General features: G+C 39.8%; 1 protein-coding gene and 3 pseudogenes across 1 annotated transcript; 2 read left to right on the top strand and 2 right to left on the bottom strand.

Annotated features, from left to right (window-relative positions):
• Window positions 1–1,270: 1,270 nt before the first annotated feature.
• Window positions 1,271–3,361, bottom strand: LOC143846314 (3-ketoacyl-CoA synthase 5-like; annotated as a pseudogene).
• A 10,091-nt stretch (window positions 3,362–13,452) lies between these two features.
• Window positions 13,453–16,200, bottom strand: LOC143892757 (3-ketoacyl-CoA synthase 5 pseudogene; annotated as a pseudogene).
• A 2,381-nt stretch (window positions 16,201–18,581) lies between these two features.
• On the top strand, window positions 18,582–19,013 carry LOC143892118 (putative CCR4-associated factor 1 homolog 11 pseudogene; annotated as a pseudogene).
• A 3,322-nt stretch (window positions 19,014–22,335) lies between these two features.
• LOC143892758 (3-ketoacyl-CoA synthase 6-like) lies at window positions 22,336–24,750 on the top strand. Its single transcript, XM_077397621.1, has 2 exons — window positions 22,336–23,159; window positions 23,433–24,750. The coding sequence occupies exons 1-2, from the start codon at window positions 22,398–22,400 to the stop codon at window positions 24,024–24,026; spliced, it is 1,356 nt and encodes a 451-aa protein (XP_077253736.1). The 5' UTR covers window positions 22,336–22,397; the 3' UTR covers window positions 24,027–24,750.
• Window positions 24,751–25,050: the final 300 nt, after the last annotated feature.

Genomic DNA, 25,050 nt, shown 5'->3' with positions numbered 1-25,050 from the left:
TTAGTTAAAAAAGTGTGAAACGAAGATTTGTGTCATAATCAAAATATGATAGTGACATGTATCCGTCCTATTTTGTATTTTCAAGACTAAATTTTAGGCTACTGATCTTGGCACTATCATATAATTGAACAAAATCAGCTTGTCTTTTCTTGTTTGAACAACTGTCAAGGGTTGTTACTGTTCCCAAAATGCTCTCTAAGCCAATTAAGAAAGAGAAAACAAATTGAGTTTGTGCAATTATTAAAACATGGTATTGCGAATATCAGTAGCTAAAATTTATAGTCACCGACCAATATTAGTTGAAAACATTCTTTTGATAGAGAGCTGCTAGGAAGACTGCACCCGATTTTAGGTTTTGGGAAAATTGTGATTTTAGGTTTTCGGAAAAACCTAGGTATAGCCCTCCTTGTCACACGATCATTGTGCAGAGGCAAGGGTGTGGCATGAGGCTTGGGGTGTGGCTACCTCGAGGGAAGAGAGCGAGAGAGAGAGATGTGTGAGTGGGGGGTGGGGGGGGGGAGTGGGTGCGGGGGTGGTGTTTCTTCTTGGCAAGTGGTATTAAAGCTAAGGTCGGAAGGATCGTTGAGGCTGGGTGGAGTGATATAAAATTTCTTCTAAAATTTAGAGGGAATTGATATAATTACTTTAGATATATATTATCATAAATTGAAGTTCCATCTAAGTAAAAATTGAATAGTGTTGGTCCAAGTTGTCTCTTTTCACGTGCGAAAAAAAAAAGTATGAAATTTTTTAAATCTCTTCCTTTCTAAACTTTTCCAGCAAATTCCTGTCATCCAAACGCGGCCTAAAGGAAAGCACTTCTAAAACAGGGCTATTTTCATGTGTTTTAGTGTATTTGTGGAGATACGGCCCTCTTTTTGGTTTTCTGTACACTTGTCACGATAGATGACATCGTGCATTTTTTCAGATCCCGTTTTGCTAACAGCCTCTAAATTAAAAAACAAGATGATCTAGTGCAGTTATCAAAACATGGCGGTGCCAATATCATTGGAGTTTATGTAATTTTAAGTATACCTAAACAAACTTCATTCCATTAGGCTTTCATCACCGGTGCGTAATAAACGATACATATTTCCTTCTCCCTACACAATACGTTCACCGAAACAACTTCCAGTGTTTCAAAGTAGAGTTTTTGATAAAGTGGAAACCAAATTCAAACAAAATTATATTTATTTGATACAGAGAAAGGAAGTGAAATCTATTAACCCAACGAGCATTCGGGACTGTAAATATCCATGCATTTAAAGAACTATAGGTTGTTGACGTCCGGAACATGCATCGGATACTTGTGAATGCAATCGGACCATGCATCGTCTGTCGGTGTTTCAACGGTCCGATTATATTTCCACATGGCACTGTTACACTTGAATCCACTTCCTAACCCAATTTGCCACACGCGATCTCCTCTCTTCATCATCCCCTTGGCTTCTTTGTAACTGAGCTCGTACCAAATTGTGGAAGACGACGTGTTTCCAAACCGGTGAAGGGTCATCCTTGAGGCTTCAACGTGGTCGGGCATTAGCTGTAGACTCTTCTCAACTTCATCGATCATGGTGCGGCCGCCCGCATGGATGCAGAAATGCTCGAAGGTCTGTTTGAAGTCCGGCGTGTATGGCTTCCATTTTTTGTTGAAATACTTCCGGACGATGAGGTTGAAGAGGTAGAGGAGCTTTTCGGAAGTGGGGAGAACGAGGGGAGCTAAAGTGGTGATGTTATTTTTTAGGGCTTTACCTGTCGAAGTATAAATGATTAAATAACACCAACTCTAACAGCTTAAGCTTTTGGAAGTAATTGGTTGTTTGGCATGGTATACCAGGTTCAAAACCCAACAACTCCTTGGTATTAAAATTCACATGTAATGCTATCCAGAAAAAGAGAGGCGAAACGTGAGGAGTGTTGAAGTATAAGTGATTAAATAACACCAACTCTAAGGCCCTATTCCTTTAAGATGGTGAGAACTGATGGTGAGGCCCCAACCGAACGAACAGTAGGGGTGCAACTTGGGTCGGGTCGGGTTGAGCTTTTGCTAAAAAATTAATAGGAATCAACCCGAACCCAACCTGATTATAAGGTTAAAGCTCAACCCGAATTCTCAAAAATCGACCCGAGTTGCACCCCTAACGAACAGGGCCTAACAGCTTAAGTTTTTGGAGTAGTTGGTTGCTTCATGGTATCAGAGCTATTTCCCCACAAAGTTCAATACCAAACAACTCCTTAATATTAAAAATTCATATGTAAGACTAACCCAAAAACGAGGGGCCAAACTTGAAAGGGAATGTTTGAGTATAGATGACTGAAAGACACCAAATAACAGCTTAAGCTTTTGGAGCAAATGGTTGTTTCACATTACCGGCCACAATCGGTAGATCTTTCGAGAGGCTTGCACCAGCTTTCCCTTGCTTGTCTTCTTCCACATGGATACTATAGTATCCCATGTCTTCGGATCCGATATGGGTCCGAACCAAATGAGAAAGATGATACTTGGCTCGATTTCTATCGGAATTTTTGTTGGATAGAAGAATGGCTGCTCCACCCATACGGAATAGGCAATTAGAAACCAACATCGACCGGTTAGTTCCCGTGTACATTAGTGGGGTGATGATCTCCGTGCTCACCACCAACGCATACGAATTTGAATAAACTTGGAGGACATCTTTAGCTAGATCGAGAGATAACAGCCCAGCACTACAACCCATACCCGAAAGATTAAAACATTGTACATCATCTCTCATCTTATACTTATTAACTACCATGGCACATAAAGAAGGGGTGGGGCAAAAGTGGCTACAATTGACCACGAGAATGTCTATTTCTTTAGGATCAACACGTGTTTTCTCTAAGACAGAATCGATTATGGAGAAAATGACTAGTTCAGCCTCTTCTCTAGCGTCCTCCAAATTGGATATTGGGGGAATGTAATGGGCCGCAGGTGGGAGGCAAGTTTCATCGCTGAGGCCCGATCTTTGAAGAAGTCGGATCATGAATTTAGAGCTTTCGGGGTGAGAGGAGTATAACAGCCTAGTGTGTTCGGCAAATGTTGAGAAGGGAGCACGCATGTGACCGGTGGCTTAAAGCATGTGAAATCCACCAGGTAAAGGGGTTTGGGTTTGGACATGAAGTATATGGTGGTGATTATGATGAGGGAGAATGAGCAGAGAATTTGGAGGACGTTGAAATGGGGAGGGTTTCTTAGGCCGATAATATGTAACATAAGGCTGGAGATGGTGGGGATGAGGACTAGTAGTAAGGTGAGGGTGAAATTGTTTACAAGAAAATGGTGACCTCGTTTGAGTTGATTAACCTCGAGGGTGGAGAAGAAATGTGATACAAAGGTTAGCATTTTGGTGTATGTGAGCATGAGAGACGTGGGGACTACTACTACTACTAAAGAGATTTTAGACTGGGAGGATTTAAAGCATATAGGAAGGCACAATGAATTATTGGGCAGGTGCTCGGTCACGATTAATGAAGAAGCCTCATCAATATAAGGTCGTTAATAATGAAAAACCCACATCAACGTAAGGTCGTTATTAATGAAAAACCCTCATCAATGAAGGTTGTTATTTTTAGGGGACATGCATTTAAATTTATGATGTCTCTTGACTATTAGTTGCACACAGTTGCTGCTGAAATCTGGATTGATGCTGAGATCGGTCCCGGCTAGCTTTAAGGTTTGTAACAGCGAGCTTGAACAAACGTTAAAAAACCACCCGAAGTGTCATGTCTTGAACCAAACCCGTGGCCTGCAAAATGAGGCTCACAAATATGCAAGGCTATGATATGGAGCAGATAATACCAGTAACTGTCATGATTTGCAATTAATATCTCAAAAGAATTGCTGGCAGGAACTCTCAGACTCTCTTCCTCATTCGCAGTGTGGATGCCCTTGGAGGATACCTACTTGCATTGAACGAAGGCGTGTGAATTTCACTTAAGGCCACGTTTGGATACCTTATGTTTTTGTATTTAGATTTGGATTTGAGTTTTGGATACAAAATATATCAATCATCTTGATGCGCATGTTGTACAAGAGAGAGAGAGAGAGAGAGAGAGAGAGAGAGAGAGAGAGAGAGAGAGAGAGAGAGAACTCTCGGACTCTCTACCTCATTCGCAGTGTGGAAGTCCTTGGAGGATACCTACGTGCATTGAACGAAAGCGTGTGAATTTCACTTTAGGCCACGTTTGAATACCTTATGTTTTTGTATTTGGATTTGAGTTTTGGATACAAAATACATCAATCATCTTCATGCGCATGTTGTACGAGAGAGAGAGAGAGAGAGAGAGGGAGAGAGAGAGAGAGATCTTGCTGCTACTGCAGCAAGGTCGAGGATAAGTGAGGGTGAAGGTACTTGCCACAAGTATGGATTTCCAAATAACGTCTTGCAGAACAGATTTGAAAATCAGATATTTTTTCACTGTTGTAGCTGATTTGGAAATTTAAGGATTTGATCCAGATCCAAATCTCAACTGCCAAATGTGAGATATTCAAATCTAAATCTTGTGGGAATCCAAAAGTGGCCTTAAGGTATCAATTGCTTTCTTGCAAAAAAGGTATGTCAACTGTTGCAGAGTACCAGAAGCGCTTCAAGGCCATTGGAGATTACCTATCTGCTATTGGCAGACCTATCCCCGACAGTGACAAAGTATCTCCGGTGCTCCATGGTCTCGGACCCAATTATGAATCTTTTGTCACCTCTGCTCTTGCAAACTATGGATGCATATTAAGAGACCATGCTGGGCAGCCTAAAGTAGCGATTACGGCCGGGTGTCCTCCATCCTTGTGCACGAGCTTGAGGCAATTCGAAGAGGAGTGGGAGAAGCCCAACATATGATGAACTCGTTCCAAATCTCATCAGCCAGGAGATACGGGCAAAGAAATATATCTGTGATACCTCTAACTCGGCGCTCACCAAGGACGAAATTAGAATAAATCTCATCAAAATTTCAACTGAAAGAACTCTAACAAGCCGTCGTAGATTCAATAGTCAGAATCACAATCATCACGCCTCAAATCAGAATCACCGATCAAAGACAAATAATGCTTCACACAACTACAACAGTGGTTCGAGTAGCAATCCAATCCCAACACCGTGTCCTATGTTAAACCTAGACGTTTGCCAAATCTGTACAAAACGGTATCATACGGGCTATTGACTTTTGGGAAAGGTTTAATCAAGCTTATCAATCAACTAATGCTCCTACCTCTCTCGCCACTCTATCAATCACATATCCGGATGATTCTCATTGTACCCTTGTACTGGTGGTCTGGTGCAACTTCTCACATCTGCAATGATCCAGATTCCAGGTAATTTTACTTCTTTGACTCCCTACGATGGAAAGGATCGTGTTTATGTTGGAAATGGGGATGATTTACCCATTACCCACATTGGTTCTACTATGGTTTCTAGCTAGTACATGATTACATGTGGCAATCTTCCTCTTAAGAATGTTATACTTGTTCTTGGTATACAAAAGAACGTGCTCTCAGTTAGTTGCTCTCAGTTAGTCAGTTAGCTGATGATCATAACTATACAATTGAATTCTCACAAGTTGGCTTTATTATAAATGATAAAAAGCAGGAATGATACTAGCAAACGGACATAGTCTCTATTCCTTCTCAAATAATGGTAAGCACATCTTGCTTTAAGGCCCTCTTCCACTCTTCCTTCAGAAGAAGTATGGCATTTTGAGATTGGGGCATCCCTCATTGAAGGTTCTTCAAGTGTTGAAAAAGGAAGTCTATCCATCGATTTCTCAGAACAATAGAGTCTAGCATCTCTACGAGGACTGCCAACTTGGGAAGAGATGTCGTTTACCATTTGCAAACAAGGAAGAATTCTACTCCATTCCATCCATGCAAATTCTCACTCAGATGTATCCGTCAAGCTCCAGTTAGCTTTGTAAACGGCTATTGCTTTTATGTGAGTTTTATCAATGAATATGCCCTGCAGGTTTACTTGATTTTATCCAATGAAATGCAAATTTGAGGCCTTTCTTGCTTTAAGAAATTTCAGTCAATGGTGATGAATTTTTTTTCGAAAATCGTTACAAATATTTCAGAGTGATGAGGGCGGAGAGTATAATTCCCACCGATTTATTTCTCAAATTGAGGATTGTGGCATTATACATTATATCTCATGTCCACACACACCATAGCACAATGGCATGTCAAAAAGTAAGCATAGATACATAGCAGAGATGGACCTTGCCCTTCTTTTTCATAGAAAAGCCCCCGCAAAATTATGGGTGTAAGCGTTCACCATAGATCTTATAAATTGACTACGCTCTTGTGTTGCATAATGTTTCCCCATACACAATTCTCTTTGGATCCTATCCTGATTGCACTTTCCTTCACCCATTTGGCTATCTATGTTATCCATATCTTAGAGACTACAATGCACACAAATTCATACCCTATAGAATAATGTTTTCCCATGTGTGTTCGTAGGTTACAGTGACATGCAGAAAGGGTTTCAACGTTTACATCCTCCAACTGGGAGACTTTACATATCCCAACACATTGTCTTTTATGAATCCATCTTTCCTATCAATTCGCACCGTATTGATTGTTCTACGTTGCAGGTATCTCATGGAGACGTTATCATCTTTAAATCCATGTTGCCATGGCTTGGGTGGTCCTAAAAACCCACAATCACTAACAATTAGGGGTTGGATACGCGGATTTTAGGATCTTAGATTTCCTCAAAATTGTAGATGGGAGATGAGAGAAGAGACTAATCATCATTTTTTTATTTCTTGCCCTTCTGGCTTCTTCCTGACAGCAGGAGATCGTCCCATGTTTCCAGGTTTTAAAAATCGGGATGGGAGAGAGATTTCTGTAACCTGGATTTCTTACTTAAAGTCCAAGAAACACTGTCAGGACAGAATACAACAGCTTGATCATAACCCTCTTTTACACTGATTTTTACAGCTTGATCATGACCCTCTTTTACACTGATTTTCAAACTTAAACCTGGATTCTAAAATCCGCATATCCAAAGGGCCCCTTAATCTCACCAAAGAGTTGAGATTCCCCATCCTAGCAAAGACCACAACTACCACCACCATCACCACAAACCGCCCTTGCCATCCCTACCACAGCTAGCCTCACCTTACTCTTCACCCCATCCACGATATTCCCCCATTGTGCAAACAATATCCTTTTCTCCGATTACAATGACGATCTTGCCAGACGGCCATGCCATCCCTACAGGTGAAATATCATCCATCTCCCCTCGCTTCCTGCATCCCAAGTCCCCACCTCGGATTTTTCCCTAGAAACTACCTCTTCTCACCGTATGGTAACTCGTTCCAAATCTAAGAATCAAGGACAAATTCATAAACGCCCCCCCACCCCCGTCTCTCTCTCTCTCTCTCTCTCTCTCTCTCTCTCTCTCTCTCTCTCTCTCTCTCTCTCCGGCGGCAGTTGGATCTATCACGATTCTCTTCCGTCTAACGATGTTTACTTGCTTTCATTGATATGCTCGTTAAACCAAAGTCATTTAAATCCGCCCTCCAGAGTTCACAATGGAAAGCAGCCATGGACAAAGAGATTGTCATGCCCCAAACCGGGGTCCCTATGACAGTGCCGCACGCCTACATTTCCAACAACAGCCACATGGACGTGCAAGGCCAAAACAACTATAAATACCTGTTATCAGAGATATACAGAGCAACTAGCGGAAACATTTATTTATTCATAAGAAAATCCATAAGATAATTAATCCCAATACCTTCAGGGCCACACTTTGCCCGATTCACACCGCTACAAATAATGATGTTCTTCAAGTAACTAAGCAAATTTAATTGTCTGACAAGCTACAATAGTCTCTAACAAAGCCGAGCCCTTTGTCACCTCCATTCCCCGCGAGCTGCTAACTACTCCTCATTATCTAAAAAATGATAGACAACATGGGATGAGCTTTTGCGCTCAATACATAATAAGGAATCTGCATAGGTTGGATCAAGTACGCAAAACACGAGTAAAGCATTTATAAAAGATAAATGCATATTTTATTCAAAATAAGCTTGTATCATGAGGTAGAACGATAAAATAACATAAGTAACAGTTTAGAACAATGCACACAAGTTTCATTATACAAATAACCCAACTAGCAAGGGCATCTCCTTCGATGGAATCTCCAAAATATTTGCAGAGAGATGATGTAACCATCTCATATGCATAGAACTAAAAGATCCCAAAACCAATAAAGCACCTTTCAGTTGCCTCTTTAACTAGGAATTTATTATAGTCTTATAGAGTAGAATCCTACCACCATAGAACATCAACATGGAACGTTCTCCAAGAAGTTTCTGGAGATTCCGTACTTGGCTATTCGTGGCTATTCCTTCCTAAGAGTCCCAATTATAAAGACTCTCCAAAAGGTCTCTCTCTCTCTCTCTCTCTCTCTCACATACGCGTCCAGCCGACCCAATCTTTTGAGATTTGCCAAAACCAATTAGTAGGGCTGCAACTCGGGTTGGGCAGGTTGGGTTTTGAAGAACCCAACCCTACCTGAGAACTCGGGTTTTTTTTCCGGAAAACCCACGATTCCCAAACCCGGCCCTACCCATGATAAATCTCGGGTCGGGTCGGGTATTTCTACATTAACGCAATTTTTAAGGAAAACTCTTGTTTGGCATAGAAGTAGAAAAACCCAGCCCTACCCATGCTTGGCATTTGGATTGAGAGGTCTGAAATGATCCGACAACAGTGAGATCGATGGCAATGGGTCAACTCCAGGTGGCAATACTGATCTGTTTAAGTTCCTGGTCTAAGAAATAAGATACAAGAGATCATAAATTTAGGGTACATTAAATATGTATTAAAGCCCCAACTGTATATAGGTAGTCGATCGAATTTCAAAATTCAAAACATCTTCGGGTCCAAGTCCATAGAATATAAAAAATCACGTCCATCCTTGTCTAAGCAAGATTGAGTTTATCTTTTGGATGCTTATACAAATCCTTATGAAGCTATAATCGTATTGAAAGACCATTAGGAATATAAATGAATAGATGGGAAAAACTAAATGAATGGTTGATTTCGAGTAGGAAAAGTCATTATCTTCTTCTACTCGGGCTATTCATCTGCATCAGGTGGGGTCGTAAGCTGCTGTTTATTTTATCCCCGGATAGGCTTATCTAAGCTGATAGTCCATCCCAAGAACAGCTAATCCAAAGATTTCTATAAAGATGGTGAACAACCTTATTATGATTGTCCAATCAGTCACTTACAGGGTCCGATATCCGCGCAGTACCATATTTTGATAGTAGATTCTAATCACTTGTTTTCTACAGGGTCTGATATCAGCACTACCATATTTTGATAATGGGATTTGCGGAATGCCATTTTGCTTGCCGAAGAGAACAGCCGTGTAGGCTTACTTTTTTAGCAGATTTTGTCTTACTCATTAAATTCATCTAGCAGCAAAATGGCTTTCTGCAAAACTGCCTAGCAAATCCCTTTGATAATAGGCACTAGTCACTTTGTTTTACACTTTTCTCATGGGTTTCTCTGATTTTTTTTGTATTATAAGTTTATGACAGCTTTTACAGATGGTTAAAAAACCAAGTGTAAAATTAAAATGAAGGGAGTTGTGCCATTATCAAAATTTGATAGTGACCCATATCAGTCCAATTTTGTATTTTCAGGACTAAATTTCATAGTCTAGCACTCAGGCAAATTTTCCGTGAAAACATACTTTTAATGGGAATTGCTAGCGTCCATGGCAAAAGACATTTCGCGGCTGGTCTGTCGCATTTCAGATCAGCCTCCTCGTGAATGGAGACAAAAGCCGTTGTCTTCATTCATGCGATAGACCGGCTGCGAAATGTCTTTTGTGATGGACCCTAGCAAATCCCACTTTTAATAGAGAGCTGCTAAGAAGACCGAACCCATTTTTTCTTAGGAAAAGATGGCTTGATGTTGCAACAACTGTGCAAGAAGACAAAAAAATCCGCATTACATTTTTTGATAATGGCACTCATTACTTTATTAGTCACTATTCGGATTTGTTGTTGTAAGCATAGTTAGCAAAACACCATTTTAAACAGCATTTTTTTTTTTTTAAAAGTTGTTTTATCGGTTTGCCAATTTAATACTCTGTTTAAAACTTTTTTTAAGAAAATATTTAAAAGTCACTTAAATGCGTTTTAAACGTATTAAACGTGTTTTTTGGCCAACTTTACCGACTATATTTTATAAATGACAAAATTTTAAGGGCGATGATAAATTCGCACCCCCTATAGGATAAATCGCATCCCTTTAAAGTGAATTATGTGGCAGACTTTAATGCTTTTTCGACGTTAATTCACATTAAAAGGGGTGCGAATTATCCTACAGGGGGTGTGAAAGCCAATTTTAAATGATATTTTTCGTTTTTTTTTATGCTAATGGTGTCATTATTAAAACAAGGGAGTGGGGATATCAATTTCTTTATTCTATATCATTTGTTCTTTCTTGTTTATGCTTCTAATATTGGCACTATCGTGTTCTATTAATTACACAAACCCAGCTTGTGTTTTCTGTTTTCAATGGGCTTTTGAGAGCTTTTTGGGAACCATTACAACATTTGACAGCTATTTAAATCATAAAAGACAAGATGAGTTCGTGCAATTATCAAAACATGGTGGTGCCGATATCATTAGCATGAATTTATTTTTAAGTGTGCCTAATCAAACTTCATGACATTATGCTTCCCTCACCAGTATTCGATACATGTTAGCATTTATTACCCGAATAAGAGTCACTAATTTTGGCTAAATATTTCCTTCTCTTAATTCCTTTACAATACCTTCACTAAAACAACTTCCACACTTTTTCATAAAATCGAGCAAGAAAGAGTTCTTGATTAAGTAAAAACCATTTGCAAATGAAACTATATTTATTTGTTACATAGAAAGGTAGTGAAATCTACTGTAAGAAACACAACGACAATTTCAGACTTACGGTGTTATGAACCCAGATTGATTCGCAACTGATTTGATCTTCTTAGAGGGAAGATCAGCCTCTTGACCCACTTCGAGGGAAGGGTCATTCCTCTTTCTATGCAAAAACACAATTTTGGGATAAATTTCTTCATTCCTCAAGAAAAGTCACGTACAAGTTATTTGTAGAAAATCCCTAATCTAGATATTCCCTATCTTTAAGACTCCTACACATCCCATACAATTACAAAGTAAATCCCTAACTAATAAATCTAAACTAATTTATTCTAGCCCAAGTGGGACCCATAGAGGCACGTAACATTCCTCCCCTCTTCGAATCAACATTGTCCTCAAAGTTGGAAATTAAGCAATGGCCCGTTGGTGAAAGAATTGCGTAGAATCTTTCAAAATTCTTCCATCTTCTCTTTTTCTTTTCCTTCTCACTCCCTTTCTTCTCTTTGTCTTGCAATTAATCACCAAGTGTTGAGGAAGCTCTATTTTCAAATCAATATGATCGTGTTTTTCATCAGAGCTCCATCGCCGTGCTCGTTTAGAATAATTGGGATTTTGACGCAAGAATGGTCGTGAAGGAGGATCTTCTTGATGACGTACAGGCTGAGAGGAATTACGGATTTTCCAGCTACCAACTCGACTACAATACTGAAAATCAACAACTCCTTTCGGTTGTGGCCTTTTCACTTCTATCTGATTTCTTTCGCTCTTCTTCTTTCTTCCCCTTTTTCTATTTCTTCTTTTCTTTTCCGTCATACACTCCTCCTCGACGGTGATCTCGCTGAACCTTTCATTCATCTCCTTCAAACATAGGGGATCTCGCTGGCCTTTTCATTATCAGATGTTGTCTTACTCATTAAATTCATCTAGCCGCAAAATGGCTTTCTGCAAAACTGCCTAGCAAATCCCTTTGATAATAGGCACTAGTCACTTTGTTTTACACTTTTCTCATGGGTTTCTCTGATTTTTTTTGTATTATAAGTTTATGACAGCTTTTACAGATGGTTAAAAAACCAAGTGTAAAATTAAAATGAAGGGAGTTGTGCCATTATCAAAATTTGATAGTGACCCATATCAGTCCAATTTTGTATTTTCAGGACTAAATTTCATAGTCTAGCACTCAGACAAATTTTCCGTGAAAACATACTTTTAATGGGAATTGCTAGCGTCCATGGCAAAAGACATTTCGCGGCTGGTCTGTCGCATTTCAGATCAGCCACCTCGTGAATGGAGACAAAAGCCGTTGTCTTCATTCATGCGATAGACCGGCTGCGAAATGTCTTTTGTGATGGACCCTAGCAAATCCCACTTTTAATAGAGAGCTGCTAAGAAGACCGAACCCATTTTTTCTTAGGAAAACATGGCTTGATGTTGCAACAACTGTGCAAGAAGACAAAAAAATCCGCATTACATTTTTTGATAATGGCACTCATTACTTTATTAGTCACTATTCGGATTTGTTGTTGTAAGCATAGTTAGCAAAACGCCATTTTAAACAGCATTTTTTTTTAAAAAAAAGTTGTTTTATCGGTTTGCCAATTTAATACTCCGTTTAAAACTTTTTTTAAGAAAATATTTAAAAGTCACTTAAATGCGTTTTAAACGTATTAAACGTGTTTTTTGGCCAACTTTACCGACTATATTTTATAAATGACAAAATTTTAAGGGCGATGATAAATTCGCACCCCCTATAGGATAAATCGCATCCCTTTAAAGTGAATTATGTGGCAGACTTTAATGCTTTTTCGACGTTAATTCACATTAAAAGGGGTGCGAATTATCCTACAGGGGGTGTGAAAGCCAATTTTAAATGATATTTTTCGTTTTTTTTTATGCTAATGGTGTCATTATTAAAACAAGGGAGTGGGGATATCAATTTCTTTATTCTATATCATTTGTTCTTTCTTGTTTATGCTTCTAATATTGGCACTATCGTGTTCTATTAATTACACAAACCCAGCTTGTGTTTTCTGTTTTCAATGGGCTTTTGAGAGCTTTTTGGGAACCATTACAACATTTGACAGCTATTTAAATCATAAAAGACAAGATGAGTTCGTGCAATTATCAAAACATGGTGGTGCCGATATCATTAGCATGAATTTATTTTTAAGTGTGCCTAATCAAACTTCATGACATTATGCTTCCATCACCAGTATTTGATACATGTTAGCATTTATTACCCGAATAAGAGTCACTAATTTTGGCTAAATATTTCCTTCTCTTAATTCCTTTACAATACCTTCACTAAAACAACTTCCACACTTTTTCATAAAATCGAGCAAGAAAGAGTTCTTGATTAAGTAAAAACCATTTGCAAATGAAACTATATTTATTTGTTACATAGAAAGGTAGTGAAATCTACTGTAAGAAACACAACGACAATTTCAAACTTACGGTGTTATGAACCCAGATTGATTCGCAACTGATTTGATCTTCTTAGAGGGAAGATCAGCCTCTTGACCCGCTTTGAGGGAAGGGTCATTCCTCCTTCTGTGCAAAAACACAATTTTGGGATAAATTTCTTCATTCCTCAAGAAAAGCCACGTACAAGTTATTTGTAGAAAATCCCTAATCTAGATATTCCCTATCTTTAAGACTCCTACACATCCCAAACAATTACAAAGTAAATCCCTAACTAATAAATCTAAACTAATTTATTCCAGCCCAAGTGGGACCCATAGAGGCACGTAACACTCCTCCCCTCTTCGAATCAACCTTGTCCGCAAAGTTGGAAATTAAGCAATGGCCCGTTGGTGAAAGAATTGCGTAGAATCTTTCAAAATTCTTCCATCTTCTCTTTTTCTTTTCCTTCTCACTCCCTTTCTTCTCTTCGTCTTGCAATTAATCACCAAGTGTTGAGGAAGCTCTATTTTCAAATCAATATGATCGTGTTTTTCATCAGAGCTCCATCGCCGTGCTCGTTTAGAATAATTGGGATTTTGACGCAAGAATGGTCGTGAAGGAGGATATTCTTGATGACGTACAGGCTGAGAGGAATTACGGATTTTCCAGCTACGAACTCGACTACAATACTGAAAATCAACAACTCCTTTCGGTTGAGGCCTTTTCACTTCTATCTGATTTCTTTCGCTCTTCTTCTTTCTTCCCCTTTTTCTATTTCTTCTTTTCTTTTCCGTCATACACTCCTCCTCGACGGTGTTCTCGCTGAACCTTTCATTCATCTCCTTCAAACATAGGGGATCTTCTATCTTCACGCCAAACGAAAGTACCATCTTGTTGAACTTCGCATTCATAGCAGAAAACATTTCATGCATTGCCTAGATCATTCTCTCTTGTCCCACAACAAGAGAACTCACATTCGCTTCCAACCGTCTGATCGTTAAATCATCCATGCCTTACTCTGATACCACTTTGTTACGAACCCAGATTGGTTCGCAACTGATTTGATCTTCTTAGAGGGAAGATCAGCCTCTTGACCCGCTTCGAGGGAAGGGTCGTTCCTCCTTCTATGCAAAAACACAATTTTGGGATAAATTTCTTCATTCCTCAAGAAAAGCCACATACAAGTTATTTGTAGAAAATTCCTAATCTAGATATTCCTTATCTTTAAGACTCCTACACATCCCAAACAACTACAAAGTAAATCCCCAACTAATAAATTTAAACTAATTTATTCCAGCCCAAGTGGGACCCATAGAGACACGTAACATACGGACTGTAAATATTCATGCACTTTAAGTACTATAGATTGAGGAACTCCGGAACATGCATCGGATACTTGTGAATGCAATCGGACCATGCATCATCCGTCGGAGTCTCAACAGTCCGAATGCATTTCCACACAGCACTGTTACACTTGAATCCACTCCCTAACCCAATTTGCCACACACGATCTCCCTTCTTCATTCTCCCCTTCGCTTCGATATAACTAAGCTCATACCAAATAGTTGAAGAAGATGTATTTCCAAAACGGTGGAGTGTCATCCTCGAGGCCTCAACATGGTCCGGCATTAGCCGGAGATTCTTCCCGACTTCGTCGATCACGGCCCGCCCACCAGCGTGGATGCAGAAATGCTCGAAGGCCCGTTTAAAGTCCGGAACATATGGCTTCCATTTTTTGTTGAAATATTTCCGGCCCATGAGGTTTACTAGGTAGAGAATCTTTTCTGAGGTGGGGAGAACAAGGGGTGCTAAAGTGGTAATATTTATTTTGAGGGCTTTACTGGCTACAACCGGTAGGTCTTTTGAGAGGGTTGCACCAACTTTGCCTTCCTTGTCTTCTTCCACATGTATGCTATAGTAACCCATGTCTTCAAATCCGATATGGGTCCGAACCAAATGAGAGAGCTGATACTTGGCCCGCTTTCGGTCCGAATATTTGTTCGATAGAAGAATGGCAGCTCCACCCATACGGAATAGGCAGTCCGAAACCAACATTGACCGGTTAATGCCGGTGTAAATTACCGGGGTATTAATCTCCGTACTCACCACTAGAGCATATGAATTTGAATAAACTTGGAGTACATCTTGAGCTAGGTCAAGAGAGATTAGCCCAGCACTACAACCCATACCCGAAAGATTAAAACATTGTACATCATCTCTCATCTTGTACTTATTAACCACCATGGCACATAAAGATGGAGTGGGGCAAAAATGGCTACAATTCACCACGAGTATGTCTATTTCTTTAGGATCAACGTGCGTTTTCTCTAAGACAGAATCGATTATGGAGAAAACGACTAGTTCAGCCTCTTCTCTAGCATCCTCCAAAGTGGGTACTGGGGGAATGTAGTGGGCCGCGGGCGGAAGGCAAGTTTCCTCGCCGAGGCCCGATCTTTGAAGAATTCGGATCATGAATTTAGAACTTTCGGGGTGAGACGGGTAGAGCAGCCTAGAGTGTTCGGCAAATTTGGAGAACGGAAATCGGCACGTGACCGGAGGTATAAAGCACCTGAAATCGACTAGGTAAATGGGTTTGGGTTTGGACATGAAGTATATGGTAGTGATTAAGATGAGGGCGAATGCACAGAGAATTTGGAGGACATTGAGATGGGGAGGGCTTTTTAGGCCGAGAATATGTAACAGAAGGGTGGAGATTGTGGGGATGAGGAGTAGCAGTAAGGTGAGGGTGAAATTGTTTATGAGAAGATGGTGACCTCGTTTGAGTCGATTAAGCTCGAGAGTGGAGAAGAAATGTGATACAAAGGTTAGCATCTTGGTGTATGTGAGTATGAGAGAGGTGGGAGCAATACTAGTTCTACTAGAGAGAACTTGGACTTGGAGGATTTAAAGGCTAATAGGAAGCCACAATGAATTGGGGCAGGTGGCTCGGTTACGATTAATGAAATACCCACATCAATGAAGGTCTCACATAAACCAACGCTATCCCACCATCATTTTTTGGCCTGACTGGAAATAGGTACATGTGAAACAAGGTTATTTCTGAGGGGCATGCATTTAACTTTATGATCTGTTTCTTGAGTATTAGTTGCACACTACCACCACCTACATTTGTACGGGGAGTTGGGTTAGGTGGGCGCCCACAGGATGCGGGATTTTTTTGGCAGATATTAACCTTGTTTTGATAAAATAAAGGAAGCTGAAAGATATCCTCCTACAAGATTCCAAGCACCTCAAGGGAATCGAGCACCTCGACTTAAAGGAGTTTCTATTTAAGCACACACTACAGCTAATTAAAATCAGCCAAGAAAGAAAATAGAAATAGAAAAATAGAGAGAAAGTTTTGTTACTTTTATTATGTCTTTTCTTCTTCTTCTCTCTTTCTTCTTTCTTGTTTTTATTCTCTGGGTTGTCCTTCTCGGTCTATACAAATCGCTATTTCAAAAATAAAAAAATAGAGAGAAAATAAGAAAGGTGTAGAGAAGCAATGACTCTCGGCTGTAGATGGCAAATATCAATATATAGGAGCGAAACTCTGGGCATCTGACAGGGTGTGAATTTTTGTTTTTCGTCATTTTAAAAAAAAAAAACAGGTGTGGATATCAAATATGGGGGTTTCGCACAAGATGAGATAAGAGAGGCTTGCATGAAAAGTAGGAGATTAGAAATGCAAGGGAAAACATTTAGAAAAAATAAGAATGGAAGAGGATTCAAAAGTTGGTGCTCCTTGACTAAAGAAAAGAGTTTTTCATTAGACAAGACCGCGCGAGAGTGTGAATATTAAAATGAGAATGTGTATTTGAGTAAAGACGGAATAAGGGTGATGTTATCGATATCCAGGGATGAGATTATTGCAAAAGAAGTGTGTTCACAATTAGCGATGCAGTAGAAACTTTTCTATCTAATCAAGGAACAGTAAGTCATTGCATGATTCAGTGGCTTGTATGTATGGATAAACAATACAAAAAAATAAGAGATTTTTTATTGGAAGGTGAGTAAATTTTTGGGAAGTGATATTTACGCTCCTTTTGATCACCAGGACACCCAACGTCAGTGTATCAATGGCAAAAAAGAAGATGATATACTTTATGTCAAAAAAATCTAGTGGCTTTTGTTGCAAAGTACACGGGCAAATGGGTGTCCCTGGTGATGAATGTGGCGTAAATATCATTTGCCAAATTTTTATGTGTGATGGTGAAATGTGACGTAGGAGGGTGATTTGACATGTTGCCTCTTCCACTAATTCCAGTACTTTCGCAAGCCTGGTTCTGATGGAACCGAAGGGGACTATGGTAGTGGTTGCGCAGTTCTTAGGGTGTTATTGTTGTCACTAGTGTTTTTCCACATCGTAATCAGCCGCAAAATTGTCATTAATCTTCTGTTTATTTCTCTCAATTTCTCTCTTGTTTTTCAAACCCTATGCTCTGTTTGGTTGCTGGGTTTTTTTTGTTCCCAGGATTTATGTGGGTAAAGGTTTAGTGGTCACATCAGCTTTTTCTTGCTGACATCAGCAAAATCTTGTCTTGAAAAGGGTGTTCTCTCTTTCTTTCTCTACCCTCTCTCTCCACTCATCATAATATCTTTCTCTAATTAATGCTTGTCCCCTCTTTTGTCTATTTCTTTCAATTGAGGTGCATCACTTGTGGGGGTGTCTGAAATATTGACTCCTTCTAGTTGAGACGCTTCATTTCTTTTGAAGTATGCACCTTAAAGAGAGTTTCAAATTCCATAAGGATCAATACTCAAAATCGACACATGATGCCTTGCCCACCGAAGCTTACCTTTGCTCATTGAATTGGTCCATAGTGACCCATTTCAATGAAGATGGGTATCCAAAACTGACACGGTAAGACTCGTCTATCGAGGCTTGGATTCTTCCAGTCCATTGTGACTCACCTTCCAAGCGATACATCTTCGGCATTATTGGTAACATACATCCGTCAACATCAAATTAACAGATTTAAAACAATTTGGGGATATATATATATATATATATCCTATTGTAGTCAAAAGTATGTTAGATTTCCAATCCCCATACATTTGAGGGAGGCTTATAAAGTGTGAGAGTTCTCACCCTTGGATTATCAAGGATTAGATTATAAGTAGGTTGATTAGATTTGGCAACTGTGTAGCTAGTTTGATTATAAAAACCAACTCTCTCTCTCTCTCTCTCTCTCTCTCTCTCTCTCTCTCTCTCTCTCCCGTGATAACCCTAACCCTAACCCTAACCCTGGAAAAAAAAAAAAAAAAACAGAACCATGCCCTCTCACGATCCGAAGATGAAACCGATTATGATCCAAGACATATGGTCCTGCAACCAGATAATGGAGTTTCAACTGATTGAAAGCATAATCGATCGATATTCTTACAATGCCATGGACACTGAATTCTCTGGAGTTGTTTTCCGGTCCACCGGAGGCGAATCCTTACCCTACTATCAACAGACACCGGAGCACCGGTACCGGATCCTCAAGGCCAACGTGGACGCCCTAAATTTAATCCAAGTCGGACTCACTATAACTGATTCGGAGGGTAATTTACCCGATCTCGGTACCGAAAATTGCTATATTTGGGAGTTTAATTTCAGAGACTTCAATGTGGCTACAGACCCTTCAGTGTATATATACACTAAATGCAGACTGGTTTTGGCTGATGATAAGGAAAGCAGTTTGGGTGATAATAGGGTCTAAGTTGTTATTGTTAGAAATTAGGAGTCGTATAAACAAAGATAGCCTTCGCTAGCGAAAATACAATTACTAACTTATTGCAAAGAGAAATTGCTAGGACACCAATTAAGGTGGGACAAAAGTGCTCTTATAGACCTTGCATGGGCAGCTAGCATTCTTCTAGTTAATTAGGACAAATTGACATGTGATGCAAGTGGCTAATTTTGAGGGTGGCGGTAAAAATCCTCAAAATAATTAAAGTGAAACTTACCTCAAGATAATATATATATATATATATATATATATATATATATAGGTTCCTACACATATGTGTAGATAAGTTATCTACACACTAGCTTAAAATACAGTGGGGGCCACATTATTTGGGTGATACAAACCATTCATTTTTAAGGCCCTCACACAGATAGGGTGTCCACAAAGAATCAGATCCATAGGATCATCCTAACCATTCGAACTGTGGAGGCAAAAAATGGACTAATTTGTAAAGGTTTAAAGACATCCATTTTACCTCTACGTGAGGGCCTTAAATTAGACATCCTATGGATCTGATTCTTTGTGGACACCCTATCTATGTGAGGGCCTTAAAAATGAATGGTTTGTATCACCCAAATAATGTGGCCCCCACTGTATTTTAAGCTAGTGTGTAGGAACCGTTTTCTCATATTAGAAAACGGTTCCTACACATATGTGTAGATAAGTTATCTACACACTAGCTTAAAATACAGTGGGGGCCACATTATTTGGGTGATCCAAACCATTCATTTTTAAGGCCCTCACATAGATCGGGTGTCCACAAAAAATCAGATCCATAGGATCATCCTAACCATTCGCACTGTGGAGGCAAAAAATGGACTAATTTGTGAAGGTTTAAAGACATCCATTTTACCCCCACAAATCGTAGGGTTGGGATGATCCTATGGATATAATTTTTTGTAGACACCCTATCTATGTGAGGGCCTTTAAAATGGATGGCTTGGATCACCCAAACAATGTGGGCCTCCACTGTATTTTAAGCTAGTGTGTAGAGAACTCTCTACACATATGTGTAGGAACCGTTTTCTCATATATATATATATATATAGTGTCACCAGCTAGCATTCTTCTACTCAATTAGAACAAATTTACAAGTGGTGCAAGTGCCTCGTTTTGAGCCAGCCAACAAAAACCCTCAAAATAATTAAATTGATCATACGTACCTGCCCCATCATAATTTCGTTCTCTTGAATATGGGTTGTATTGATTATTTGATCGTTGGTTTGATGGACTCGACATTCATGCTAGGCAACTAGACGAACTACACATTGGGTTTTCATTCACACCTCTTTAAGACTCAAAAAGGGACCGGTGGACTCGTGATTCTAACAATTGCACGAATAAAAATAAATTGGAAATGCAGTTCCGTTTCTATTGTAAGAATAATCTGCCTATCTACCGACCACAAAATAATTATTATGCTTTTTCAGGACAAGAGAGCCAGAGAGGCAACTACCATGAAGAAATGTCACCAACCTCTATTTGAGGAGTAAATTTTCAAAAGAATGCCACGATTTATTGGAGGTTTTCTACTGGGACAAGTGGCTAGAACGAATTGAAGCCTCCTCGCTGGGCCAACTGTCCTCTGATACCGTATTGGCAGGACTACAAGACTTTTGTCGTTACTCTAGTTTGGCGTGTTAAAGCCTATATACGATGTATTTCATAGCATTGGATCATTCGAAGACTTACCGCCAAAATAAGACTTTTTGTCACCTTTCAGGCCATGTCTGGCAGCCAGGACTTAATATTTTTCATGATAAATTAGGGTGTGTTCAGTAAGCCTTAACCATGTGAGAAACGGATTGATGAGATCTTGGGAGCGAGTCCGAGTCACTCAAAGGAAGAGATTTAGAAACAGGCTTGTGGTGGGTCGGGTGAGCTGAACAAGATTTTGGGGATTCACATTTTTTTTCATTCTCTACCTCTAAAAAAGTGGCACAAGTGATTATCTAGATGGTTGCCAAACGGAACCGCAGTGACTCCAAGTGGTGAGAGAAGAGTAGGGCTGGGAGAAGGAAAATTGAGAGGGCATGAATGAGTTGAGGGTGAGATGTGGCTAAAAAATAATTACTTTGACAGACCTCTACTCTTTTGATAATAACTTTTTGTAGAAAACTCCGATTGAACATTCATTTTTTTTTTCAAAACTAGATTGACTAAAAAAATCTTTCCATTAAAACATAATTTGCCATGTTTTGGTTAAGATGATATTGAAGATCCCCCAGGATGGTACACCCTCCTTTTAAGTGAATTGTGGCCAGACTTTTAACACTTTTTGACATCAAATCACGTTAGGGGGGGGGGGGGTATCGATCCTACAGTGGGGTGAAAAATCATCTCCCATAAAAAAAAGAATCCATCCTACAGTGGGGTGAAAAAATCATCTCCCATAAAAAAAGAATAAAACATGCATAAATTATGCAATAAACTTTCCACACAATATATTTGTGGCTCTAATACCAATGTTGGGAAAACTAGCTAGATGGAGGGAAAAGATGAGATTCAAGAGAAGAAAATTGTTTTCTTGATGCCAAACACGGAAAAAATGAAGCTACTGGAGTAAAATTTTGAAGTCACTTGACTATTGTAACAAGTTGAGCTTCACTCTTTATGTGTTTGGCATCAAGATAACAATTTTCTTTTCTTGAATCTTATCTTCTCCCTTCACCGTATTTGTGTTTCATGATTCTAGCCCTATTAATTGCCTTTTCTGTGAACGTGGCACCAGTAATTGATCCCCATTTTTTTTTTAACAAAACGGATTCCTGTTTTGCTAGCACCGCTCTTAGAGAAAACACGATCCTTTTCACTTATGAAGTGCTCCATTATGAGAAAACAAGAGAGTGTGAGAGAGGTGTTTAAGTGCTACTTGGGAGAAGTAAAAAATATCAAATTTGCAGGTTCTTGTTTTGTATGAATCGTGGCCTAGTAGATGAAAAAACTATGAAATAAAGGAAAAAAAATCTAGCAAGCCTTCTAGGCTCCTTCAAAGTTGTGTGAGCCTAATCAAATTCGCGTACAATTATAGTTGGAGGCGGCATGCCATGTATCTGAGACTCAGCTAACTATTTAAATGTGTCCCAACAATTCTTCTTTGCTGAAAAATACTGCTTACTTTTCCAATGGCTTCCATTCAAATACAAAGGGTGGGAGGTTACGTAGCGTTGGCTGATGTGAGAGCTTCATAAATTACAACCAAGCCACCTGCCCCAATTCAATTTTTCTAGTTAGCCTTTAATTCGACCAAAATTCAAGATTCTTGCACCATATTACACACTCTATTTCTATCTTGATTCAACCCAAATACCATTTTATCTATCTTAGCGCTGTTCTTCTTCATCTCCTCCCATCATGGCCGGAATTCTCTTAGAGGACCTTGCCCTATGGAAATCTCCACAATTCAGCTTTGCCCAAATCCTTTTCTCATACCTCATTGTCTTAATTGCAACCATACTCTTCACGTCCAAACGTCGACGAATTTATCTAGTCGATTTTGCGTGCCATAAGCCGCCGGAGACCGGGCGACTTCCCTGTTCTACCTTAGTGGAACATGCTACTGTGGAGTACGCGTCTGACCCAAAAAGTGTAGATTTTATGAGGAGAATACTCACAAGATCCGGCCTCGGAGACGAAACTTGTGTTCCTCCGATTGTCCAATACATCCCGCCCGTCCCCACCATGGAGGCCTCTAGGGAGGAAGCTCAGCTAGTCATCTTTTCTGCCATTGATTCCGTTCTCGCAAAGACGGGAATCAAACCTAAAGACATTAACATACTTGTGGTGAATTGTGGGGCCTTCTGCCCAACTCCCTCCTTATCTGCCATGGTGGTGAACCACTATAAAATGCCTAGCAACATACAAAGCTACAATCTCTCCGGAATGGGATGCAGCGCCGGGCTCATATCGATCGATTTAGCCCAAGATCTCCTTCAAGTTTACCCCAATTCTTATGCTTTGGTTGTGAGCACAGAGATCATAACCCCCATAATTTACACAGGAAATCAGAGGTCTATGTTAGTTGCAAATTGCCTCTTTCGGATGGGCGCCGGTGCAGTAATTTTATCGAGCCGGCGGAGCGAGAGGAAGCGAGCAAAGTACCATCTTCTCCATGTGGTAATGTGAAACAACCAATTACTCCAAAAGCTTAAGCTGTTTTATACATTTATTTGATTATTTATATTTCAACACTCCCCCTCCTTTGTGGCCACTCTTTTGGATTGTCCGTACGCATGGATTTTTTATCATCGAGGAGTTGTTGGGTTTGATCCCAGGACTCGCAGTTCCATGTGAAACAAGCAATTACTTAAGCTTTGGAGTAACTGGTTGTTTCACATGGTATCCATGTTGGAGATTGGTATTTATATTCAATAATTTATACTTCAACAGGTGAGAACCCACACAGGATCCGACGACAATGCACACAATAGTGTAAGAATGGAGGAAGACAAGGTGGGAAAGCTAGGTGTTTCCCTCTCCAAAGACCTAATGGTGGTGGCTGGTAAGGCCCTCAAATCAAACATCACAACGTTAGCACCACTAGTCCTACCTTTCTCAGAGAAGCTCCAATACCTCTTCAATGTCATAGCTCAAAAGATCTATAACCCTAAGATGAAGCCTTACGTACCAAATTTCAAGAGGGCGTTCCAGCATTTTTGCATCCATGCAGGAGGCCGAGGTGTGATCGATGAGGTTGAGAAGAACCTTCGGCTCTCGCCGGAAAATGTAGAGCCATCAAGGATGGTCCTCCATCGGTTCGGAAATACTTCGTCGTCCACAATTTGGTACGAGTTGAGCTACATTGAAGCCAAGGGGAGGATGAAGAAGGGTGACCATCTGTGGCAGATTTCATTTGGGAGTGGATTTAAGTGCAATAGTGCTGTTTGGAAATGTAATAGGACCATTGAGACTCCGACTGATGGACCATGGTCCGACTGTATCCACAAGTATCCGGTCCAGATCCCTGCCGTCCTTGATATATAGCCCACGATGCATGCATGCATGTAAAATCTCTCTCTCTCTCTCTCTCTCTCTCTCTCTCTCTCTCTCTCTCCACATTCTGCCACATGACAAGCAATCTTCCGTCAACATTTCCTTTATTAGTTTCCTCTTATAATTAATTTCTTTTTGTCGGAATCTATTGTTTCTATTATAAAGAGAGGACGCTTTAGGGGGCTAATTTCTTTTTGTCGGAATTTAATATTCATGGCTGAAAGTTGATCTATCACTCCTTGAAACTCATTCAAGTGATCGGATATAGATTGTCCATCTCTATATTTCAATCCCATAAATTGCTTTATCAAGTACATCTTGTTGTTGCCGGTCTTTCGCGCGACGGCAAACATTAGGCTTTAACGGCTATTAATGGCCCCCTAAATTCCCCTTTTTGTTTCTTTTTTGAATCATTTAGTGCACGTTTCCCACCTCTCTCTCTCTCTCTCTCTCTCTCTCTCTCTCTCTCTCTCTCTCTCTCTCTCCACAACAGGAACAATTGATGGCCCCCTAAAATTCTCCTCCTTAGTGCCCAAATCCAACCCACTATGACTAGACCTGGCAAACGTGCGGGCCAGGCCGGGCCGACCCGCGGGCCACCCGGATTTTTTACATATTTTTTAAGATTTTTGTATTTGTACAGGGATTTGCTAGCCACCTTCGCAACCCATTTATGTTGACTGTTTGAGAGATTTGTCTTATTGTCGCTTGGTGCAAACTGTAAAGATTGGCAAAAGTACGATTTGTGAAAAGGTGGCTAGCAATAAATAATAACCATGGGTACTAAGTTTTAAATGAGAAATTACGGAAAAATGGAAGCAAAGTAGAAAAATTCCAGAAAAAAAAACCGAAAGAATGTTCTAAAATATGACAATTACGGAAAAAATACATAGAAAAAGCAAAAGTTATGACAATGACGGAAAAAATACATAGAAAAAGTAAAAGTTATGACAATTACGGAAAAAAAGTGCCAAAAGGTGCACACTTCTCTACGGGTACCCGCGGGTCCACCCAG

This window comes from Tasmannia lanceolata, unplaced genomic scaffold (assembly GCF_043159265.1).
Source record: "Tasmannia lanceolata isolate RefF3 unplaced genomic scaffold, GAP_Taslan_0.1 ptg000015l, whole genome shotgun sequence".
NCBI lineage: Eukaryota > Viridiplantae > Streptophyta > Magnoliopsida > Canellales > Winteraceae > Tasmannia > Tasmannia lanceolata.
This window is presented reverse-complemented; position numbering and strand designations above follow the sequence as displayed.